The sequence below is a fragment of the Typopeltis vanoorti genome, chromosome 10, assembly GCF_054136105.1.
Source record: "Typopeltis vanoorti isolate ZY-2024b chromosome 10, IOZ_Tvanoo_1.0, whole genome shotgun sequence".
NCBI classification, from domain to species: Eukaryota; Metazoa; Arthropoda; class Arachnida; order Uropygi; family Thelyphonidae; genus Typopeltis; species Typopeltis vanoorti.
In genome coordinates this window covers 102,653,094-102,677,717 of record NC_143558.1, presented here as the reverse complement: position 1 = coordinate 102,677,717, position 24,624 = coordinate 102,653,094, and the positions used below count along the sequence as shown (strand labels likewise).

General features: G+C 35.5%; 1 protein-coding gene across 1 annotated transcript in view; it reads left to right on the top strand.

The window, feature by feature from the left end:
- Desi (DM4/DM12 domain-containing protein Desiccate) overlaps window positions 1-24,263 on the top strand; it is a 136,976-nt gene extending 112,713 nt beyond the window's left edge. Inside the window, exons 4-5 of the mRNA XM_090399084.1 lie at window positions 5,045-5,228; window positions 23,842-24,263. Coding sequence (XP_090255210.1) covers window positions 5,045-5,228; window positions 23,842-24,004 — 347 coding nt within the window. The 3' untranslated portion in view covers window positions 24,005-24,263. The remainder of the gene's footprint in view (window positions 1-5,044; window positions 5,229-23,841) is intronic.
- Window positions 24,264-24,624: the final 361 nt, after the last annotated feature.

Below are 24,624 nucleotides of genomic sequence, written 5' to 3'. Positions count from 1 at the left end.
GTCCACGCCCAAGACCGGCTAACTTGGCTATGGCTGAGAAAGATCCTTCAACTCCTCACATCACCGATGGGAATCAAACCTAGGACACTCCTTCCCCAGGCATATGGTTGCAAAGTGCACAGCCATTAGACTAACTGTGCGGACATTTGCAATTCTTTTCTGCTTTAATTTTGACAGAGACTTTTGAGAGTTTAACGCACTAAAGCTGCTAACGTAACATTTCTCATATTATCATTTTAATGCTGCCGTTATTTTCATCTAACTATAACCTGTAAAATTGCTAGCACTAAATTAATTCACTTAAATCCACACAGCTACAAAAATCCATCACCGTTTGCACATGTTCAAGTAACTGTCCTGTCTAGACAGTATTCCGTATTTCCTTTCAGCCCTTGTGGCTGGTGGGGGGTAGCGATACATCACCATACTAGGGAGATAATTACGAAGCAAGGTGGTTTCCCATTGCATTCCTTGCCACAAGTTTTTATGACTGTAGCTGTGTGTGTTCACGGGACCAGTTTGCCTGTTTGAGTGATGAAAAACTCGAGTTACTGGGAGGAAAAACCCCTCACCTCTGAATGAGACCGGTTAACTTACCTTTAGTCGAAAGAGACCAGATAGAGGTTCCTCACTTCATGAACAGGAATCGAACTCATGTCTTTCTGACCAAAGGGCGTCGTCTATACCCACTGAGCTATGGCGGCTCATGTCTAGACAGTAGACACTCTAAAACAGATATGCCTCTGTAACTTGCAAAAATCAGCATCAGTCCACCCACATGGTGCAGGCTAAAAGTAACTAATTGGATTTATTAAGTTGGAATTTTTTTCACTTGGTTATACTATAAATTAAAGATCCCAAGAATTTATATACTTAGTTTAATCCTTTATCCAAGTGTAAGCAAACAAAGTTTGCACCTGAAGTATTTTCAGGACTGGGGCAACTCGTATAAGGAAGCTAAGACTTCACATCACTTGCCTTAGTATCCCATAATGCAAAGTACATCTCCTTGCAGACATGTATATTGCTGTTCATTATGGGAAGGGTCACTACCCAGACTGGTTTCGACTTTTATTAAGGTCTCTTCAGTGAGAGCCAGAGGTGATACTAAGGTAGAATGCTTATTATTAAATTACTCTAGATTAGAGAAAGTTGTTGGAAGTTTTTTCACTTGGTTATACTATAAATTAAAGATCCAAAGAATTTATATACTTGGCCCAGTCCTGGAAATACTTCAGGCACAAACTTTGTTTGCTTACACTTGGATAAAGGATTAAGCCAAGTATATAAATTCTTGGAATATTTAAGTTGGAATTGATTAGAATAGATTGGAGTGGAGACATTAGAGAAATTACTAAATAAAAGCAAAGACAAGCATGATTTATCATATAATTCATTTTTATAGTATGCTCAAAAATTATTGACTGTAAATTAAAAATTTTGTGTGTGTAGTTACTAAGTATATGCACACGCTTCCTTTTCGAATGGTGTACATAGCTTAGAAGGAACATTCACAAGCAAACATGCATGGTGGGATTCTGACCCATTGCCTGTCGGTTGGAGTGGGTAGATTGTTCACTTGACACAAGTAGGTAGTCTACCACTCACCAAAAATATCATAAATAACACACATGATATGTGATATTATTCACTGTTTAATTCTCCCTCCACACCAACAATCACACATCCAATTTTTAATCCCTTCCTGTCATGGAAATTCATGTTTTTTTTTCAAAGCATTACCTCCATGGTGTCTGAAGACTTATTGTTAGAGACCTAAACTATCCACACAATTTGTCATACTTCTACTTGAACCCATTAACAGACAAAGTGCTAACAGCTGACTCAAGCAACCCATTCCATTCCATTCATTCACAACTATCCAAGTGAAAATTCTAGTCCTCACTTCCCTACTAACCATACTTTTACTCAACTTCCAGGGATGACCTCTTGTTCTACACCTTCCAGTCAAGTCCTATAAAATTCTTTAAGTAAATTAAATGTTTCTATCATATCCCCTCTGTTTTCTGCCTATCAGTCAACTTTTGCATCCACATATCCTCAATTTATCCTCATAGAGAATGTTCCAAAGACCACTCACCATCTTGGTTGTTTGAATCCTCTCTACCACTTCCTTATTCCCAAGAAACCAGACCTGAACACAGTAATCCAGATGTGGATGTATTAAGGCCTTATAAAGATGAATAATAGCTGACTTATCTCTACTTGTTAATGTGTTCAATAGCCAAGTAATTGTATGAGCTACCTTAGCATTATGTCCTCTAAACTTCATTCTCTGTCTATAACACCTCTAAATCTCTAGCTTCATCTATTTCCTGTAGTATAGTTCCATCAATGTGTACCACATTGATGGAACATTTGTAATCTATTCCAAAATGCATAACTTTACATTTCTCTACATTAAACTGATATACCCATTATCTTTTGTCCATACTGACAGTCCATTTAAATCATCCTGCAAGCTCTCCACATCAGCAAACAACTGTATATTTTCTTTCAAGGAAATCTTTTACCTACATCATCTCTTCTGTTTTCTATAATATCTATATAGATCACTTTTTCCATCCTAGTCTCTCTCTCTTTTTTTATACGTTATATCCTCGTATCTTCTTCCTTTTGCAACCAGTCTTCTTCCACAAATATTCTACTCTTTCATACTCACATCCACTCTAATATGCTTATTATCTGCTAACTGCTAATTCAAGAACATGCTACATATAACTTCCCGTGTCCAAAACATTTACCTCTTAAATCTAAACCTGCATTGTCTAAGAGTCTGTCCTTGGGCTTTATTAATTGTCACTGCAAAGCAAACTCTAATTGGAAATTGTAACCATTTGAATGCAAATGGATAGTCTGCAGGAATGAGGGATATCTCAGGAATGAAGACAATTTCTCCAATATCAGGACTTATAATATCACAGCTTCTATTATATTCAGTTTCAAGAATTTTACTTGAAGTCTAGTTCCATTGCAAAGATTTTTTTTTTTTTTGGGGGGGGTGCAGATTTCAGAACAGCATAATACAAACACCCAGTTTCAATTTAATTTCATGACCAGACAATTCAAGTGGATTAAGCAAATTTAAAAATTCCATGGGAAAATTAACTGCATCATCTACATCCACAAGTGTATCTACTGATTTCTAAACACTAACAGATCCATTAACCCTAGAACCAACTCATTCATTATTGACACGCTGTCATTTCGAGGTGTGAGGATAGCTCTCTCCCTGAACCATGAGGATGACTTTACTGTTATGTTCTCAATGGATGGGTAGACACTGCACAACAGTTTGTCTGCAATTCGGACAATTTTCCCAATATTTAAGTATGTTAATATAATTTTTCCATCTCTTTACTGTTCTTCACCATTGCCAATTTTTAAAAATTTTGAGGAGAAGGAATGTGCATTAGCCTCCATGAACACGCATATCGGTTTTTAGAGAAAACTTCTCTATATCATGAAGTTTTTCACAATGTTTTAACAAACTGTAAACAACAATCAGGGAAGCTGTTTTTCTTGGATACTCCAGTTGGCACCAGGAAAAATTTTTTTACTAAATTTGTTATTAGCTAAGTTGAGAAGTCAAAGTAAAATCGCTCTGGCTGTGGCATCCTCAGGTATAGCAACTACTTTATTGCAAGGTGGTCGAACGGCTCATTCTACTTTCAAAGTACCACTTACAAATGTGACTAATGATACACCTATGTTCAATATATAAAAACAAAGTAATTTGTCGAAATGATTACAAAAGGTTTCTTTGATTGTTTGATACATTGGGATGAATGTACAATGTCCCATAAAACATCCATAAAAATGTCGACAGAACACTGACGGATATCAGATCAGACTATTGAAGAATATGTGGAATAACTGTTTTATCTGCTGGTAATTTTTGACATACACTGCCCACTGTATCCTGCAGTTATTCCATGTATTCTTCAATATGTGGAATATCACACATTCTCACTTTTGTCTCTTCTGCAAAACATCCAAAAACGACAAAAGGTGACAGATGTTTGCTAAAACCATCTGAAAATTTGGAAAAATTGACCATTCTATTGAGAAGAAGCTTCAGGAATACAAAGAATACTACATCCACAACTAGAAATCTCAAATCTGGTCTTGCTCAGCATGCAATCAGCACAAATCATAGAATCCTTTGGTTAAAGACAGCATGCCTAATTCACAGAGGTAATTTTAAATTTCGAACATTTATTCGAAGAGAGAGTTCTTGAGCCCTTATTGCATCAACCAAATCTCAGTTGAAATGATTATGTATCCTTACTAAAAGTTTGGGAGATTGTTATTCTCAGCAACAGTAAATAATGTGTTTTTTTTAACATCATCATCATGCCATTAGTTAGGCTTAACCAGTAGTCTTAACTAATGATATAAAAAGTACATTGTTTACTATTGCTGAAAATTATTCTTTGAAAACTTTTAGTAAGATGCATAATTGTTTCAGTTGAGATTTGGTCAATGCATTGACTCAGGGTTCTCTTTTTGGATCACTGTTGAAATTTAAAATGACTTCTAATAGATTAGGCATGATCTTTGACCAAAGGATTCTATGATATGATATTCTATCTCTAGCTCATAGTCTGCCATGAAGTGAAATCCATTTCATTATGTTCTAACTTTTGAATACCTTCACTGACGATGGTCATTGTTCTTTTCAGATCAAAATGTCTGATGTATTTCAAGATAATTATTACCATTAGGCATTTTCTTGTTGTACTATTACGAGTACTATTAAAAGACTACTATTGGAAATACTATTGGACAAGTACTATTAAAAGACTTGGAAATAAAAATTTATTTCATTTTTAAAATATTTACTAGTTCTGTTTAAAATAGCAGAGTAAAGAAGTCATTTCATTTATCAGAACTTATTGCATTGCAAGCACTTGACTGTAACTTTCACACTTTGTTTTATTTTTGATGTTATAAATAGGATTCAAAAAACAGCTTTCATAAAATTTAAGAATTTTAAGAGAGCATTGTATTATTTTTTTAGGTTTTGAAGCATTCTCACAGTGGGAACTGTTAGACAAGGTGAGTCAAATACTAAATCAATATAATGTGGATACCATTAGTTGTCTAAAGGTAGCTATGTGTGCAGCAGGAAGTGATCAGAAAGACCGAAAGAAGTCACGGGCAGTCAACTACACTGTTTTGGATATATTCAGTAGTTTGGCATAGTAAGTATAATTCAAGGTTAAGAATATTTTGTCTTGATTCAGAATACTGTATATATGCTATGATGATTAAAAAAAAAAAATAAAACTAAGTTAGATATAAGTTATGCAGAGCTTAAGTGAAAATAAGAATAAAGTACTGGGCAAAAATCCTATATATAGACTCTCACTATAGCAAGCCCTGTTGTAGCAAACTCACTCAATCTACTAGGTAGCAAAAAGTTCTGATGCTGTCTATATAAAATTAACCCACTATAATAAACTATTCCTAGTCCCTACAAGTTTGTTGTGAGAGTCAACTTATGTTATTCAAATTAGCTTCTGACTATTAGTGAATAGTCAGAAGCTAATTTCTTGTTAAAGAAATTAGCGTCTGACTAATTTCTTGTTAAAGAAATTAGTCAGAAGTTGTGGAAGTAATATGTAGATTACTTCCACAAAAACCATCTACTGTCATTATCCATCTGTATCCTACAGTGTTAGGTGGTTGTTAAAAACAAATATTCAGCTCAATAAGCACAAACTTTATATCATATATCTGCTTGATGTGGATTGGAATAATTTTAGTAGACCATGCCATCATTATGAACCAATGGATTCTCTGGACGAAAACAAACAGTAGCACCTTCCTACTTGAAACTGATTTTCCACAAAATATACTATAATTTAAGAAATCCTGATTTGCATAAGAACGACTGCAAGTTTCCCAGTTTTGAAAGAATTTTTTTTTCTTTTCATCAGAGGCGAATTCTCCATGCTTGCTGTGCAAGCTCATTACTTGAGAAAGTAGTAATATTTATTTGTTAATAAATGCATGCATTTCTAAGCATTCCATTTAGGCTTTTATTTTTGTAGACAGAACACATGTTAAGCTTAAGTGGCAATAATTGAGCTTTGCGTTGTGTATCGAAAGTCGATGCTGCTTGCTCGTCTAGTCAAAGCTACCTTGGCTTGCTCGGTTGTCGAAGTTTCCAGGTCCTCACTGCAGCACTGTGATTTCATGCGCACGCATAGCCATTTCCGCTCCCTTCACATCGTCTTAAACACAGGCCATATGCAGTCAAAGTAGCTCTAGCAAGTGTAGCCTTTACAAGTGTGCATGTTGCTTCGGAAAATTAAGTTACAACCAACTTTTTATGACGATGTTATTGACCAGTTCATAAAGAAGAACCGTAGGGTAGAATTTGTATTCAAAGTAGCTAAATTGAAAAAGATAGAATATCATTTGTAAAATAAATGTTGTATTTATATGATTAAATATACATACATTTCGAAATATAGTAAAACCCTTTTTTTACACTTTTCAGGGGACTGATGGAAAAAAGTGTAAATAGCAGGAAATGTAAAAAATATTTTAAAAAAAGGCTAAAAGATGACTTACTGCTAGTATGTGAGTCTACATACTAGATTACAAAATTTAATAACTGAAAATAAATGAATTTTACAATTACTTACATTTATCTATTTAAAAAAATCTTTAATTGTTGATTGTTTTTGCTTTTCATTTTTTTTGACAGTGCCAGATTGCTTTGCATTGAGTTCGATGCTTGACCTGTTTTTTACTATTGTGTTCAAAGTGGACACGGAGAGTCCAAGATCTTTTGCTAAATGCACACATGTTCTGACATGCCAATCTACACGTCACAGAATTGCCATCTTTTCTTCTACCGAAATACATTTTCTGTCTTTTTTCTCCACGTTACTAACATGGATAATCCACCCCCCGCAACTTGGAAGCAACTTTCACATGCTAAATTACGTAGCAGAAATTCTGCAATATCAATTCGTACTGTGATTGAAAAATCACGGTATCGCTCATCACTACATTACTGCTGCAAGCGTACACGTCACCATGATGGTGGAAACGAAACTACAGACGAAAGTAACGCCACCTGGGAACAGAAATCTGTGCATTCGATTCAAAAATCAGTATTGCCACCCAAGAAAAAAAACGCAAATCATGGGAAATAAAGTCCACATCAAGTTGTTAATGGCGGGAAAACAATATATCGTAAGAATAGCCCTTAAGACGGGACCAACGGAAAATGACGTAAATGGCAGGAAAACGTAAATTGCGGGAACGTAAAAACAGGGTCTTACTGTATGTAATTTTAAATGATCAGTAATTCATTATTCTGCTAATCAGACTTCAATCACACCTCTCACTCCCTGAATGATAACAAGATCAAGCCCCTACTTTTCATCCATCTGTTTACTGGACATCAACAGATATTATATGGTCACTCATATGCTTGGTGATGTGCCACACCAGTCCTCGCCATGTGGTCGTGTTGTATGCTTTTCTGGAGGCTTCAACTCTGAAGATCAGTCACTCCAGACACACCATCCATCCATCTTACTGATGATCTACCTTTTCCTCGTTTTCCAAGAACTTTACTTTCTATTACTGTTTAGAGAAGTCCTCCTTCCATCCTTTCAATGTGTTCAAAGTATTTCAACTTTCTTCTGTTAATATCCTTAAGGACCCTTAAAGTTTTACTGATCCTTTCTAGCACCCATTCATTTGTCTGCCTTTCAGTATATGATATCCTCAACAACCTTCTGTAACATCACATCTCAAAAGCAGCTATCCTTTTCATATCAGACTTCTTTAGGTTTCAAGTCTCACATCCATAAGTCGCTGTTGGAAAAACAGCGACTTATGGATGTGAGAGATCCATCCTTCTAGATTTTAGACAAGTTTCTGACAGTTGTTTTAGCTATTCCTAATCTTCTTGCACTTCTGAACATCAATTCTTCACATTAATAATGGATCCCAGATACTCGAACTTGCTGACTTCCTCAATTCTTTCTTCATTATGCTTGTTTCTCAGGAACTTCCCTGTCTATATTTCCTTTGAGAACTATAATCTTTCTTTTGCTAGGATTGAACTGACGTCATCTGTTTTTACTGATCTCATTAACTTTGTCAAGAATTTGTCATAGTTCTTCCTTTGTTATTACGAAGGAATACTGCTTTGTAATGATCATCAGCATACCTTATATTACTGATCAATGTACCACCTATCCTAATTCCTGTCTTGAGCTCATCCAAAGCTACACACACATGATGTCCTCAGCATAGATACTAAACAAGTGAGGAGAAAGTAGGCATCCTTCCCTAACTCCCTTTCCAATCTGAAGCTCACTATAAAAGTCAACTATCAATCTGTTAATGTGTTGAGGAAAACCCATTTTTTTCATTACTTCCCACAGTTGCACATACTGAACACGGTGAAAATATTGAATTCGATATTGCTATATTGAACTTCCTTTAATGATGTTTGCTGTAGTGAGAGTTGACCACACTTTGAATCTTTTGCATAGAACTATAAAACAATTATTTAGCATATGATTTTTTTCATGAAATTTGAGATTAGGGAGTAAAAATGCTATAAAATATAGCATGACAAAGTGTATAAAATAGCGAGTACATTATGCACATTAATAATAATTATTATTACAGTAACCTCCATGGAGTCAGTAGACTCATTGTGGAAGGTCCATCCAACACACATCTGTCTGATTAAATCTTGAAATCATTTACATTCCTTGCATTCACAATGCACTCCAGGAAATGATTTTAGTCATGCCAAGACTATTCAGACACTCCAGTGGTGTAGTGTAGTTTCCAAAAAGTTATTTATCAGTCCAGTATTATGCTCTTAAGGGGCATTCTAAGGGGACCAATTTTATATGGAGGTAGCAGGGTTTATTCTCCTGGAAACTCAGTTTTTCATCCAGCTTACAGGCAACTGGCCATGAGAACACACAATTTACAGAAAAAAATGCCGTTGTTAGTAATAGTGTTGATGGTAGTAGTGTTATTGTGTTGTAATTGGAGAATTAAGTAGTAGTAGGGGAGACAGAAAGATGTAGCAAAGTAGAGTAGAGTGTCCTCCTGCAATGAGCCTTGGACTCCTTGGATTGTCATGTTGTAATAATAATAATTTGAAATTGAGAATTGGTATTAAACATGATATCAGAATTGGAGATGTTAATGTCAGCTCTTTGCTTTATGCTGACGATGTCATACTTCTAAATAAATCCGCTACAAGTTTGCAAGATTCCCTGACTAAATTGAATAACTGTTGTAATAGATATGGTATGAAGGTTAGCATTAAAAAGACAAAGACAATGAAAATAGGTAGAATTGTTGAAAATGTTAACTATTTTGTGAACAGGGAACCTGTGGAACAAGTAAAACATTTCAGCTACTTAGGCACGATTTTTACTGAAGATGGTAAATTAAATATAGAAATAGACAACAGAGCTGGTATGGTTGGAAGTCAATTGAATAAATTCATATGGAATAAGAGAGAAATTAGTCGGAACACTAAATTAGCTGTATACAAGACAGTGTTCAAACCAGTTTTAACTTATGGATCTGAGAGCTGGGTCAGAAATAAAACACTTGACCAAAGACTAGAGACCGCAGATATGAGAGTCCTGAGAAAGATTTGAGGCATGAACAGATGACATCAATGGCAATATCATATTAAAAACGAGGATATTAGGAAAGAACTTGACATTGTCGGCATCCAGGAATGCGTTAGCAGAGCTAATCTCAGGTGGTATGGTCACTTAAACAGAATGGGCGAGGAAAGATTAGCGAAACAAGTGTTTTCTGCCAGGTTGGCAGGAAAACGACCCAGAGGAAGACCAAGATATAGGTGGATTGATACAGTACAATGTGCCTTAGACAATAGAAATATAAGATCTGATAATGATAATATTGGAGTCTTGACAAGTAACAGACGGAGGAAAATTGTAGATAGGAAGTTAGTAATGAAGTAAATTTTTCATGTAGTACTATCATATCCTGTACACCCCTTGAGGGTATCTGTCAGGAATTTGATGATGATGATGAAATTGAGAACTATTGTTGCATGTTGGTGGTAGGTTGATGGACTTGTAGTAGCCTCATTTAACCAGAATATCTTACTATTTAATTGATGTCATGCATGGCATAAAATATTAGCCAGTTTCAGTGATCAGTGTTAATAGGATAAACACTGATTATTGATTGTTGTAGGATTCTACTCCATTGCAAGGAAGATTAGCCATTTCAGTAAGATCTCTTACTCCATTAGCTTTGCTTCACTAGAGACCAAATTCATGGTAAATGCCATTGGGAGTTGCAGTCTTTTAATCTTTATCAAACTGAGTTTACAATATATATGTTTATTGATAGATTTTGATTTAACATAAGTTGATAAAAAAGATACCTAACTGTCCTGAAGAATTAAAAAGATCTTTATCATCTAAATATCCATTGGTCCCAAGAATTTATGGAGCACCATAGAATACATAAAAAAGATATCCCGTTAAGGCCGACTGTAGATGGGAGAGATTCTCTGATCTCAAATTTAGCAAAATATCTGACAAACGTGATAACACCACACATAGGAAAAACAGAATCATTTATAAAGAACAGTTTACATTTCATCAAAAAGGTAAAAGATATAAACATAAAACCTTCAGAAATCTTAACAAGTTTAGATATTGTGAGCCCCTTCACAAATGTACCTTGAAATGACACAGTGGATCTTCTTGAAAACCTTTTCCCACCGGACATTGTAGGATTATACAAACACTGCACGAAAAAACTTTTTTCATTTATCAAGACAAATATTGGGAACAAAAAGAAGGACTTGCCATGGGCTTCCCCCTCTCTCCAGCTTTAGCCAACCTTTTTATGGAAAATTTTGAAACAAATGCTTTAAAAAACTATCAAAAAAGACCAAGGTTTGGCTACGTTATGTAGATGATATTTTCATCATTTGGCCGGGAATGGTAGTTGAACTGATTGCTTTTAAAGAGTATCTAAACAATTTGCATCCAAATATAAAATTCACTATAGAACTAGAACATAAAAAATCACCTTTTCTTGATATCATTATAGAAGTAAACAAAGAAAAAAAAAAAAGTTATAATTTTCTGTACACAGAAAACCGACCACAACAGGAAGATTTCTTAATGCTGCCTCACACCACCACCCATTGCAAAAAATAGGCATAATTAAAACCTTGAGAGACAGAGCATACAATATCTCTAGCACACAGACGAAGCAAAATGAAGAATTACACTACCTGACACAGAACCTCACACTTAATGGTTTTGAACCCAAGACAATTAAAAAAATTCTTAATACAGCTCCTACAACTCCCTTATCAAAACAAGATTTCAAGAATGCAATCATGCTTCCGTACATCAAAAATGTCACGGACAAATTGGCTACATTGCTCTGCAAGTATGGCATAAAAGTGGCTTTTCTTCTTTCACAAAAAATATCAAGATTCCTACATCCACCAAAAACCTCCGCATCATCCCATGAAAAAACCAGGCGTTTATCAGATTCACTGTTCTTGTGGCATCTGTTACGTAGGTCAGATGGGAAGGTCAAGAGAGATCAGCATGGCTGAACATATAAAAGACGTCAAAAAAAGAAGGGAACACAAATCAGGCTTAACATTCCACACAACTACTACTGGCCATCAAGTACTCTGGCAACATACAAACATGTCATATGTTGATGAGAGTTGTTTCACAAGAAAATTTAAAGAAGCTGCAAAAATGCTTAGAATCCCTACACAATGTAATAAAAATCATGGCTTCATTTTACGTTAAGTCTAGTCTGCCTTTATCAAAAATTTAACTGCCTCGGATATAACACCCATGAGCCACAGAACCTGACAACAGCTAGCATTGTTCCAACAAGCATACAGTAACGAACGTACATTTTGTATTCAGGTTCTCAATTAATGAATGGTTATGAAGTTAAAAAAACATCTAATTGACTATTTAATTTGGTTGTTGTGTTCAACTTTTATACACCATTACCCCTGATGATGTAAGTCTTATGACGAACGAAACTTGTCGGGTTTTTTAATCCTTTATTTTTTATTGTTTAATAAACATGTGGTCTCAATACCGAAAACTGTTTCCAGAAAACACTGATTGATTCAGCCAGAGAGGCATGTGGTAAGGTTGTCTGCAAGGATAGAAAAATCAGAATTCCATGGTGGACACAGAAAGTTAAAGAAGAAGTGAAGGAAAAGAAGAAAGTTCCTGGCAAATAAGTTAGCTTGTGCTCTTAGAGAATACAGAGACAAAGACGACTAGCTAAACAAAAGTCATGGGAAGATGTTGGCAAGAACATAAAAAATAAATATCAAGAAGGTGGCAAAATATTCTTGAGACTGTTAAAAAAAACTCAGAAATGGAGGAAAGAGTGTGGTAAAAAGATTTAGAGATGATAAAGGTGACATGACAACTGGTGAAAAAGATATACTTGATGTATGGAGTAATTACTTCGAAAAATTGCTATATGAAACAATCAGTGGCAGCACAGTAGTAAATAACACTCAACAGGCATGCAATCAGTAATACATATCCATACTTGAAGTAGAAAAAGCCATCAAAGCCTGAAATGTGGAAAGGCAGCAGGAGTAGATGATATTCAACCAGAAATGCTCAAGTATGAAGGTATAAAAGTCTTACAGTGGCTGCACTGCATAGTTCAGAAGACCTGAACAGAGGGAAGAATTCCAGATGATGGGAGTAGAGCTCTCATAGTACCCATATATAAAAAGAGAAATAGAATTAAATGTGGGAATTACAGAGGTATTTCCCTATTTAGTGTTCCTGGTAAGATTTATGCAAGTATACTTGATAAATGGTTGAGAAGGATTGTGGAAGGGAAGCTTGGTTAAGAACAAGCTGGATTCAGGCCAAATAGAGGCTGTCAGGATCAGATTTTCATTTTACGACAAATAGTCGAGAAATCTTGGGAATATAACAACAATCTGTATTTAAGTTTTGTCGATCTGGAAAAGGCATATAACAAGCTAATTAATAATTAAGGAATTGACAGCGTATACTAGAAATATAAATTAAATAAACTTTAATATATACTTTCCAATATTTTGGCAAACGTCATGTTGCCATCTTCTTGGGAACTTAACACAAAGACACGTGCACACAAGTACTACATAACAGCAAATGAGAACCGAAGCTAGGAAGCTAACGTTTTCCTAAAGTCCTGATGGTGCCCCCTGGTGGGCTATCTTGGTAGTTCTTGGCCTTTGGGCTGAAGTTCTTCTGATAAATGTTTCCCAAAGTTGGGGCAGTCTCATGCATCCAAATTTGTTGAGGTTTGGCATGTTCCTAAGGGCTGAGGCTGATTCCATGAAGAGTCTTTCATATTTGAACTTGCTGTGGTGTATTACTGTGGCTTTCTTCCATCTTATTCTTTGGTCAGCTACTCTGACCAAACTGTTTAATTTAAGCCCCAGTCATAGGAAGATGCTTTTGGAGTAGAAAGACAGCAAAATAGTCTCATTAGATAAAGGAGGCTCCAAGAGTTAATCACCTTAACTCAGGTGGTTAAGGTATTGGAGAAATTGGTGAAAGACAGAATTCAGGACTGGGTGGATAGGAGTATGATACTCTATAACAGGGGTTCCCAACCTTTTTGTTTCCTAGAGCACATTCTAAAATACTGGTAGGGGCAACGGGCACCATCCATTTTTTCAAGCAAATTTTTTGAATTCATTTTATTAAATGAATACATACAAAGTTTACATTATAATCAAATGTTTTATTACTTAAAAGTTTACATTATATAAAAATTTAAATATATATATATGTAAGTTAGTGTGATCTTTGACATTGCATTTCATTGGCCAGTGAAATGAATTGTTCCGTGATGTGCACGTGTTTATTTCACACTATACAGCACACGGTTGAACAGCGACGGGCACACAAGTATTGTTCGACGGGCGCCATGGTGCCCGTGGGCATAGGGTTGGGAACACCTGCTCTATAAGGTACAACATGGTTTTGTGAACCTAGGTCTTACCTTAGCAATTTGCTATTTTTTATAATCAAATTGCAATGGAGTAGGATAATGGAAATGGCTACTCAGTGAAATTGCTAGACTTCACAAAAGCATTTGACAAGATTCCACATAGAACTCTATTACATAAATTGGAACAAATGGGGATGGATATAAAATCAGCTAACGCCTTTTTATTCCCATATACGGGAAGTAGGCGAGGCCATTTAGCCCTATCTAACTGGGATGGATATAAATCTGGTAATTTGGATTAGAGGATGACCTATGGACAGATATCATATGATGGTTTATGGAGGACTTGAATCCAGGAGAAGGCAGGTGACAAGTGGTGTTCAACAGATCTTAGTACTTGGTCCTCTGTTGTTTAATTTTTATATCAATGATAAAAGAAATTATTTGACAGGAAATATTCAGTTGTTTGCTGACAATGCTAAACTGTTTTATTATATATAATATGAGCAATGGTAAATGAAGGTGATGCAGTGATCCTGCAAGAAGAATTAAACAGACTAGCAGTATGGGTAAAGGTAAATGGCTGCCAGTTTAATGTGGCCAAGTGTAAGGTAATTCAGTCTGGGAAGAAATCAGAAGCTGTGTACTATATTGAAGAAACTGAATTGGAAGAGACTGATGAGGCCAGGGACTTGGGGGTAATTGTGGACAGAGGAGTTGAAGTTTAAATGGCACATTGCAAAGGTAGCCAAAACAGCACATCATTACATGGTTGTGAAGAACACACTAACAAGTAGGGATAGAGAAGTTATTGTTCCTCAGTATAAGGCTTTTAATAAGGCCACATCTGAACACCTGGATCTGTAGAAAGAAGAAGCAGTAGAGAGTATCCAGAGGCGAGTGAAAAAGATTGTGGAGTGTATGGAATGCTCCCTATGAGAAAAGATTGACAGTCTATGGGCTTCAAAAACTAGCTCCTATAGAACCAATATAAGTTATTAAATTGGTTCTATAGAATTGACACTGAAGAATTTTTTTTTGTTTTGTTTTTATTCCTGTATACATGTCATTAAGGGAGAAAACAAGGGTTCACCCATGGAAATTGTGTACGAGTGTGGTTAGCAATGGTGTTAGGACTAGATTTTTTTCATGGAGGATAGTGAATAGATGGAATTGGTTGCCAGAGGTGGTTATGAGTACTTCATCACTGGACAAGTTTAAGGAGCAGAATGATAAGGGATCTCCCATGATGTGTCTTCTGACCCCATGGAGATACCTGGAGGTGTTAGGTAATAATACAAGTAGATCAAAAACTGGAGACCACAAAATTATGAGAATTCTAAGGAAAATTAGAAGAGTGAATATTTTACATATCAGTGGCAAGATCATATTAAAAATGAGAATATCTGAAATAAAATGTGATATTATTAATATTCAGGAATGTTCATGCAGAGTTAATTGAAGATGGTATAGTTACTTAAGTAGAATGGGAGATGAAAGAATTAGCAAAATGAATATTTGAAGCAGACATGGCTAGAAAAAGGCCCAGAAAAAAAAACATAATATAGGTTGGTTGATGAAATTTAGTTCTTATGTTTTGCTTTAGAAAACCAAACTGTGAGAGGTCATGAGATTAGAGACCTGACAAATAATAGACTAATTTGGAATAAAGTTGTGTTCTGTTATCAAGGAGATAGATAAAAATAAAAAAAAAAAAGCATGAAATTTTAATTACTTTGGACTGTCAAAATATCTATTACACTCTCAAAGAGTTATGCCAGATATTATAATAGGCCAACATATAGTAGAAACCAGAAGATGATTAATATTCTTGGTCTGTTTGAGTGGTTGACCCAGCACCAAGTTACATAAGATCTCTGGTGTTGCTACTGAAAGGTCCTTAAAACAACATTCTTCATAATGCAGATACACAATGCTACCTCATTGTGCATCTGCACAATGAGGAAGGTCAGAGATATAATCATTCCCCCCCCTCCCCATGGTATGTAGCTTTAGTATGGTGGTGATGGGCAGTAGATGGCATTGATTGTAGCGTGAGAATTAAGTAGTAGGGGAGATGGTGTATAGCAGAATGGAGTAGAGTACCCTCCATGATGAGTCCTTGAAGGTGTTAGGTAATAATATTATAGTGAATTTTCCACCAATAAGGCAATTTTTTTTTTTTTGGTTGAAATTCCAGAAGAATCACTGGTTTGAAATAACAGTGCTTGACAATATTAAGAACAACTCTGTATATAAGATCCTCCTATGAAAACTTACTAATATTAAATTCAGTGAAAGCTTCTTTTAAAGTGATAATAAAAAAATAAATAAAAAAACAGTAGCAGGAAAAGAGTATGATTGAAATGGAAGAACTGTAAGGGAAAAAAAAAGAGTAAGGGTGGATGGGGAATTGACAGAAGGGATGTAGATTGTGTTTTAGATAGAACTCCTACAACCATTCTATTTAAAAACATGATAAGAATTATATATTCATTGCAAACAAATAAAATGATATTAATGTGCGATTTGAAGTATTTTTTTTATTTCCTTAGCATTTCCGTATTCTTGCATCAAATGTATCAAAACTTAAACAGTGCAAGCTACATTAGCTACAAACAGACAATCAGTGTGGAAAAACCTGTTAAATAATTACAAGTCAACAGCAAAATTAGTCTGATTATTCAAGGTTTTGCAGTTTTGCTTGGTAAGCTTTAGATAAAAATTAAAATATCCAAAAGCTTTGTTAGAGTGCACTTTTGTAATATAGTCCAAATCAGGTCTAGTTTCATGCTTTAATTCAGGTTTACATTGATTGGGATCCTTAAAATGGAATTCAAATTTGCATGCAGAAGAAGTATTATAATATAATACAACAGAATTCTAATTTAAGTTGTCCCGTATATGTTTTAAAAATGTTTTTCAGCAATCTGATTAATGTAGATTGCTTTGTTCTGTTCTGAAAAGAATCTTCCTTTTACCCAGTTCTGTTCTTTCGCCAGGTGGTTTGCAAAGTATGCCTCTTTTCTTGGAGTGCTGGAGTCACTTATGATTGTTTCTACTTATTTTTGTAGCATTTTTATAATTTCCATCTTTATGTCATCCCATTACAACAAGAGCTGATTCATCCAGATTGCATGCTTGTGATCTGACATTGATTTCATTGTTCTAATACATTTCAGATGCTTTTAACTTGATGCACTAACATCAAGACTCTTGATTAGCAAAGAGAAGTTATCCGCATTATAATTTTCATACTGCTCTCTCATGGAATGTCAGACAGCGTATTTTCATGACTTACTCTCTCTACTGATAAACATAAAAATGTTGGCTGTGAACAGCACCACTAACAGAACTAGGTTCATGCAGCACTGGAGTGGGTGGAAGTTGTAACTGTATTTATGACAAGACTATGTAGTACACAGCTTTATATTTCTGTACTCCAAAGTGTAACACCTTTCATTTATTAATATTAAAACACCAACCCACTAAGAACCTCCGTAGCTCAGTCAGTATAGACGAAGCCCTTTGGTCGGAAAGACCTGGGTTTGGTTCCCATCCAGACCGCGAGGAACAGCTTGTAGGTACAGGGTTTTTTCACCTGGAAACTCAGGTTTTTTGTCCCTCAGAACAGGCAAACTGGCCTGTAAACACACACAGATTTACAGTCATAAAATACTTATTTAATCCTTCACTAGAAGGCTTAAGGGATGGTCAAGGAACTGGGGGGGGGGGACCCCACACAAATAAATAAATAAAAACCAACCTCACTTATCTGTCCAGGCTAAAAGTTTATTGAAATCTTTCTGTAGAGAATTAACATCAGCAATACTCCTGATAAATCTATCTAACTTTGCATCATCAGAAAACACATGAAGAATCCCAGTCAATCTACATGAAATATCATTAACAAATAAGTTAAACAGTAGGGGGCCCAAGAACAGAACCATGAGACATGCCACTGTTTACCTTCTTTTTCTGAGACACTGCTCCATCATACACAACTTACTGGTATCGTTCAGAAAGTCGATCTTCTGCAGCTTGTACACCAATCTATTATGTGGTAATTATCAAATGCCTTTGCAAAATCCAAGAAACTCTCTGTATATATGAATCTCCATGCAACACAGTCATCATCTTATAAAATGTAAGCAGATTGCTAAAAAAAAAAGACCTGACCTTCAGAAACTCATGCTGACCATCATAGAGAATCTTATGTTCATCAACCAAATCCTGTATTCTGTTCCTAACCAATTTCTGCAACACTTTGAGCATAACTGCAGATATGCATGGTGTATAATTGGAAACTTCTGTCCTAGAACCATACTTGTCAGCTTGTAATATAATGCTGTGTTGACCAATATTAACCATGTTTATATAACATAATCTTCCTGAATAAGTCGTGTAGGAATATACTGTATCTACAAGCGTCTCCTTCATAACAGCTCAAATGTCTTTGCAAATGATGCTTGATCTTGGATTGTGTGGCATCAAATAACTCATCTTGTTTCGCATGCAATTCAGTATGCAGTGGTGTATGTAAAACAGCACATAGGCAATCAAATTTTTGATGCATGAAAATATGCTATTGAAATTCACTGCCCAATTACAAGTTTTTTTTTTTTTTTTTTTTTTTTGATTGAAGCAACTGTATATGCAAGTACTATATGTTGTTGTTGAATATTGAGAACAAAACAGTTGATGAATTGAAATTGATGACCAATCCCAATTGGCAAAAACAACTGTTGAATAAGTTGGAGATCTCTAACATTTAACATTGTATTAGCATGGGTCAACCAAATCACCTCAGTAACTATTGAAGAGATCAGATTTGAATTGTTGAACATGTTTTCTACAACCAGCCCAGACTTGGCTTCATCAGACTTCTGCTTATTTTCAAAACTAAAGACACATCTCAAAAAACCTTAATGCTGTGCATTAAGGAAAGGACCACTACCCGGACCGGTTTCGACCTTTATTGAGGTCTCATCAGTGGGAGCCAGACCCAGAAGTGGTGATACTAAGGCAGAAGCAATGGAGAGGTCATATTTACTTATACAGTTGCCAAAAGGTGTACCACCTTATTATTAAATTACTCTGGATTTAGAGAAAGATGTTGGAAGTTTATTTTCCACTTGGTTAGCTATAATAAATTTAGTTCAATCCTTTATCCAAGTGTAAGCAAACAAAGTTTGCACCTGAAGTATCTTCAGAACTGAGGCGACTCGTAAAGGTGGACGTCTACCTTTTTCCTTGACTATAGCGAGGCTTTTGACTCTGTAGATCATGTGAAACTGGAATGTGTTAAGAACAATGGGAGTCCCAGAACATTTCATTATCCTTCTGAGGAATCTTTATTGCCATACACTTGCACAATGCCAGTCGGCCTGCTTAAAATCCGCCGCTAACGACCATAAAGTGGACACCTGTTCGATGAGAAACCTTGCAGAAAAATTAGGAGGCAATATCACACCCAACACCGAAGCACCAGGAAAAAATGTCAGTGCCACAGAACCAAATGATTTCCCAACCCTGAAGGCCGCACATGAGGAAACAACAACAGCAAAGAGTCATGCTGCCACCCTCGAAACACCGCCACGTAAACTAACAGATAAATCTACAAGCAAAACGGCAGAAACAACTAAGAAAGATATAAGGCAGGACGAACCAGTCAACGATCAATCCGCCACCATAGATACAGTAACAGAAAATAAACAGCAGCACTACAATCAAGGAACTACCACTGCAGTCACAACAGAAGAAGAAACGGAGGCAGTAAATACAGAAATCAACAATGCAAAGCACATCTCCTTGCAGACATGTATCATGCTATGCATTAAGGGAAGGGCCACTACCCAGACTGGTTTCAACGCCACTTCTGCACCTGGCTCCCACTGACGAGACCTTAATAAAGGTTGAAACCGGTCTGGGTAGTGGCCCTTCCCTTAATGCATAGCATGATACATGTCCACAAGGAGATATGCTTTGCATTATGGGAGATACTGAGACAAGGAGTGATGAGAGCTTGGTCCACCTTTACTATGAGTTGCCTTACTCCTGAAGATACTTCAGGCGCAAACTTTGTTTGCTTACACTTGGATAAAGGATTAAAATAAATTTATTATAGCCTAACCAAGTGGAAAATAAACTTCCAAAACCTTTTTAAAATTAATATCTTTATTTGCAAATAAATAACATCAGTAGAATTATGGTATTCTGTGTGTTAAGGCTTAGTGCTGGGAGAAACTCAGGTTAGAGGTTAATGGAGTGAAACAGCATTGAGAAAGGTTGAAAAATAATCGAAGCACCTTGGACATGTTTGAGGCACTTCAGAAAAAATAGCCAGTCTTAAAGAAATAAAATCCCTGCATGGCATTCAAGCCCCACCAAAAGCTTTGATACCCTTATACGTTGTGCTATGCCTGGAGTATATAAAGTGCCCTGTTCTTGCAAGTTGGTCTACTATGAGACAGAACGATCAGCTAACATCCACATGGAAGAACAAAAACATTTGCAGTCATGACTATGGTCAATCAGGCATTGCAGATCATGCTTTAGATACAGCTTATAGAATCAAATTGGAAAAAAGACAATTCAGAGGCAAGTGACAAAGGTTGTGGCAGGTCAATGGAATGCTTTATATGAGAATATCTGTGGGTTTCAAATGAATGTCTGTGGACAAAAAAGAGAGGACATAATAGAAGCACACCTATAAATTACTAAAGGGTTTTACCAAAGGTTTAAATATAAATTATTAAAAGGTTTTACCAGCCCTTTATTATTAAAGGGTTGATACCAAAGACGGAACATTTTAAAGGCATGAAAATTCAGCCAGATGGTACTAGAAGCTATGAAATATGCAAGAACTGTCCAGGAGTCGAACTAACACCTGCCCATATCTATTCTTATCCAGCAATTACTGCTGCTCTATAGAAAATTGACAATAACCCTATAGAAATACTCTACTCCATCAAAGTTCTACAGGCCCATGGTTATATCTAGAAGCTCTTCAATGGACTCGACAACAACTACCAAAGACTTTTTCAGTATATGGCAGAATGTGGAGTCACCTGTGGAAATTGTGTAAGAGTGTGGTTAGCAAGATTGTTGGTTTTTTTGCTTTAGAAGGTGGTGAATGAGTTTCCAGAGATGGCTGCGAGTGCTTTGTCATTGAACAAGTTTAAGGAGAGGTAATGGGTCTTCCACAATGAGTTTTCAGATTTCATGGTATCTACAAGAAATGTATAATACTAATGATATTTTTTTCTTAAATTGTGGATAAGTCTATCCCACCCTTATGGAAATGTGAATAAAAGTTTTTGCTTTGCCTTGAAACTTAGATTTTATGGCAAACATCAACTAATCACCTGATCATTTTTCAAGCTCTTTGACTTTTCCTGCAATCTGAAAACAAATATTGAATATTTTTATGATATTCTCACTAAAATTCTGGTGGGTATGTGCCAGATTAAATATGTTTAGAGAATTCACCATTCCAAACTTATCCATACTGTTCTTCTGTTTAGTGGCCAAAACTAAGCAGTACCTAAGAAAACAAAAAAGGAAAGTTCCTTAATTTTTCTCACTCAATTTCTCATGCAAAATTATAACTTAAATTTTAATCCATCCTGCTAGTTGCAGTGCCATTTTTGTCAGTTAAGCTCCAAACACTTTAACTTTTATTAACCAGTCTGGTTGGCCGAGTTGCTAATGTACCTACTCTCCAGCCAATAGGCTGTGGGTTTGAATCCTGCTATTGACAAGGATGTTTACGATTGTCTTTAGGTGGGAGATGAACTGACTGTTGTGAGATCCCCCTACCCAGCTTAGTGAAGGTCTGAAGTAGCTCGAAAAAAGTTCCATGTTTGGTCTCTTGTGCAGGAGTTCCAGACAACATTAAAAAATAAACAAAACAAAAACTTATAAGATTATATATATATATATATAATATATATATATATATATATAGTCAGCCTGGTTGGCTAGTGTATCCACTCCAGCCAAGAGGCTGCAGGTTCGAAAATGCCATCTACAAAATGGAACCACATGAAAAGACTGAGAAGTAGAGATGCAGGATGTACACCAAATTTATCTATCACACTATTTTCCAGAAACATGATTCACTATATATATATAATTCACTAAATTGAATAGTCAACTTTTGCTATGGTACATTCATTCACTATAACAAATTAACAATCTTTTTGGAGAAGTTGAGAAAATCTTTCTCAACTTCTAGGCATTTTGTGTGTGTGGTACATTCACTCACTATAATAAGTTAACAATCTGTTTTGGAGAATTTGAGGAAATCTTTCAGTAGGCATTCTTGTGCATGTATATTTAATTCACTAAATTGAATAGTCAACTTCTGCTACAGCAAACACCATTATGGTACATTCACTATATAACAAGTTAACAATCTGTTTTGGAGAAGAAGAAAAAAATCAATTTATAAGACTTGAGATATGTAATGAACAATCCTTCATGAATGACTAATGAGAAGTGAAAGCAGAGCATGAAGCAGACAGCAATGGTAGGCCAGTAGAGATAGAGCAACTATGAAGACGTGCATATGATTGGTGTGGTATTAACAAAAGATCGTGCGACCCAACGAAAAAGGCAAGCCAACAAATGTTGAGTTGTAATGCTAATTCTCAACCAAATTCCAGAATATCTGTAAGGCAGCCTGCTTCCGTGTCGGCAGGCAGGCTAACTCGCACAAGTTGAATTTTATTGCTGCTTGTTTTCGGCATCAAGTTGGCAGGTGGACTTGCACACATGTTATGACATGTTCATGGTAGAATTTTATTTGGAGTTAGCCTTTGTGATCTGTTTGATTGCATTTGTCAAACAAATGCAATCAAACAAACACTTATTTCATGTAATTGAATAATTTTTTTTTTTTAGATTCCGCATTTGCCAGTGCAACATATGGTTTTGCTTGAGTCTATACAGCATAGTTTTTGTGGGAGGGGACATGTGATTCGTTACTTAGTGCCGTTTATATCCCAGTTATCTCTAATCTGCACTATTTGTTGAGAAATATATTACACAGACTGCAAATGTCTCTATACCTTATTCAGTGATACAATAAAATTATTTGTTTTTCTTGCATCTGCAGTAGTGGCTGTTGGGGAGGGCGCGTTGTTTATTATGGGGAGCGAGTTACTATTTCCCCACATGAATGTGTTTAAACCTTTTTTTCATGTGCAAGTATATGCAAAACTTTTAATTTCTTTTTTTCATAAAGTAAAATGGGGTGCTAGTTATATGCAAGGGTGTGTTATATTCGAGTAAATATGGTATACGTTCATTCACTATAACAAATTAACAATCTTTTTGGAGAAGTTGAGGAAATCTTTCAGTAGGTATTCTGTATACATGTCCATGCCATTGTAACTGTTTTTCTTTGATTCTTGCTATTATTTGGAATGTGGTAAGTGTAATTCTTCTTAGATCTGATTGGTTTTCATATCAGTCCATTTATTCATAACCCAAGTCTCTGTAACAAGAACTGTGAGATATATACTTTAGAGAGATGTGTAAGTTTGGCTATAGTAGCCCATCCTAGATTTAATCAGTTTATGAAAAAACAAAAGAACAACATTTGTCTGTGATTAAAGTGCCTCCTAAGTAATAATTTTTTTTTCAACCTGTTCCAGTTTATTTCTTTCCACTTCTAAGTGTTAACGTCTCTGTTCTCATCAGCATTATTTTGATTTTACTAAAGTTTATCTACAATATATCATATATTTAATATTTAATATACATTACATAAAAATTGATGGTTTAATTTTCTTTTAGTGTGACAGGTTTCCAGGATATCCTCTCAAAGAAGGGATTGAATGAAGCTAGAGAATATGGTGAAAGTGGTGGTGATTGTAATGTCTACAATAGAAGAAATACCTGCCCACTAAATTCTGAGTCATGGAGACTTGTGGTTTCCCATTTAAATCTTTCATTATAAATAGGAAACATCTAATTATGTGCACCAGCAACAGCTCATTAAAGCCATTTCCATATTGAACAAGTAGCTGCTAGATTTTTTATAAGTCAGTTCTGCTTTTCATCAAGTCAACACAACATGTGCTAATGTGCTGTGTGAACATGTTAATACCAGTTCTACATATCTACAGTACACCATTACGTTGGTTGCTAATAGGCCATAAAAATGGGTAAGCTAATAATATCCAATTAAAAAGGTTTCTGTATGATCTGCTAAATCAAATGTGAAAAATAAAAATCAGCCGGGATCAGAGTAAAATAACTTCTGACAAATACATGTCCACTGGACTACATTTTTCAAGGACCACTTGGCATGATTCCTAGTTAGTGAATAGCTGCATCAACAAGTAAATGATCAATGCTTACTATAGTAGACTTGTAGGAATGAAAGAGTTAAGTGAATTTCTTTTAGGGCAGTGTCTTTGGCTAGGATGTTTCAATAGTTGGCTATATCAAACTCATTATAAGTGTCTGCTGTAGTGAGCAATGATTGTACTGCTAAAACAAAAACCAAATTACATATACAAAATGCTAATAGTATTATGCAATTTTTACTGTTACTATAAAATAGATGTTTACATT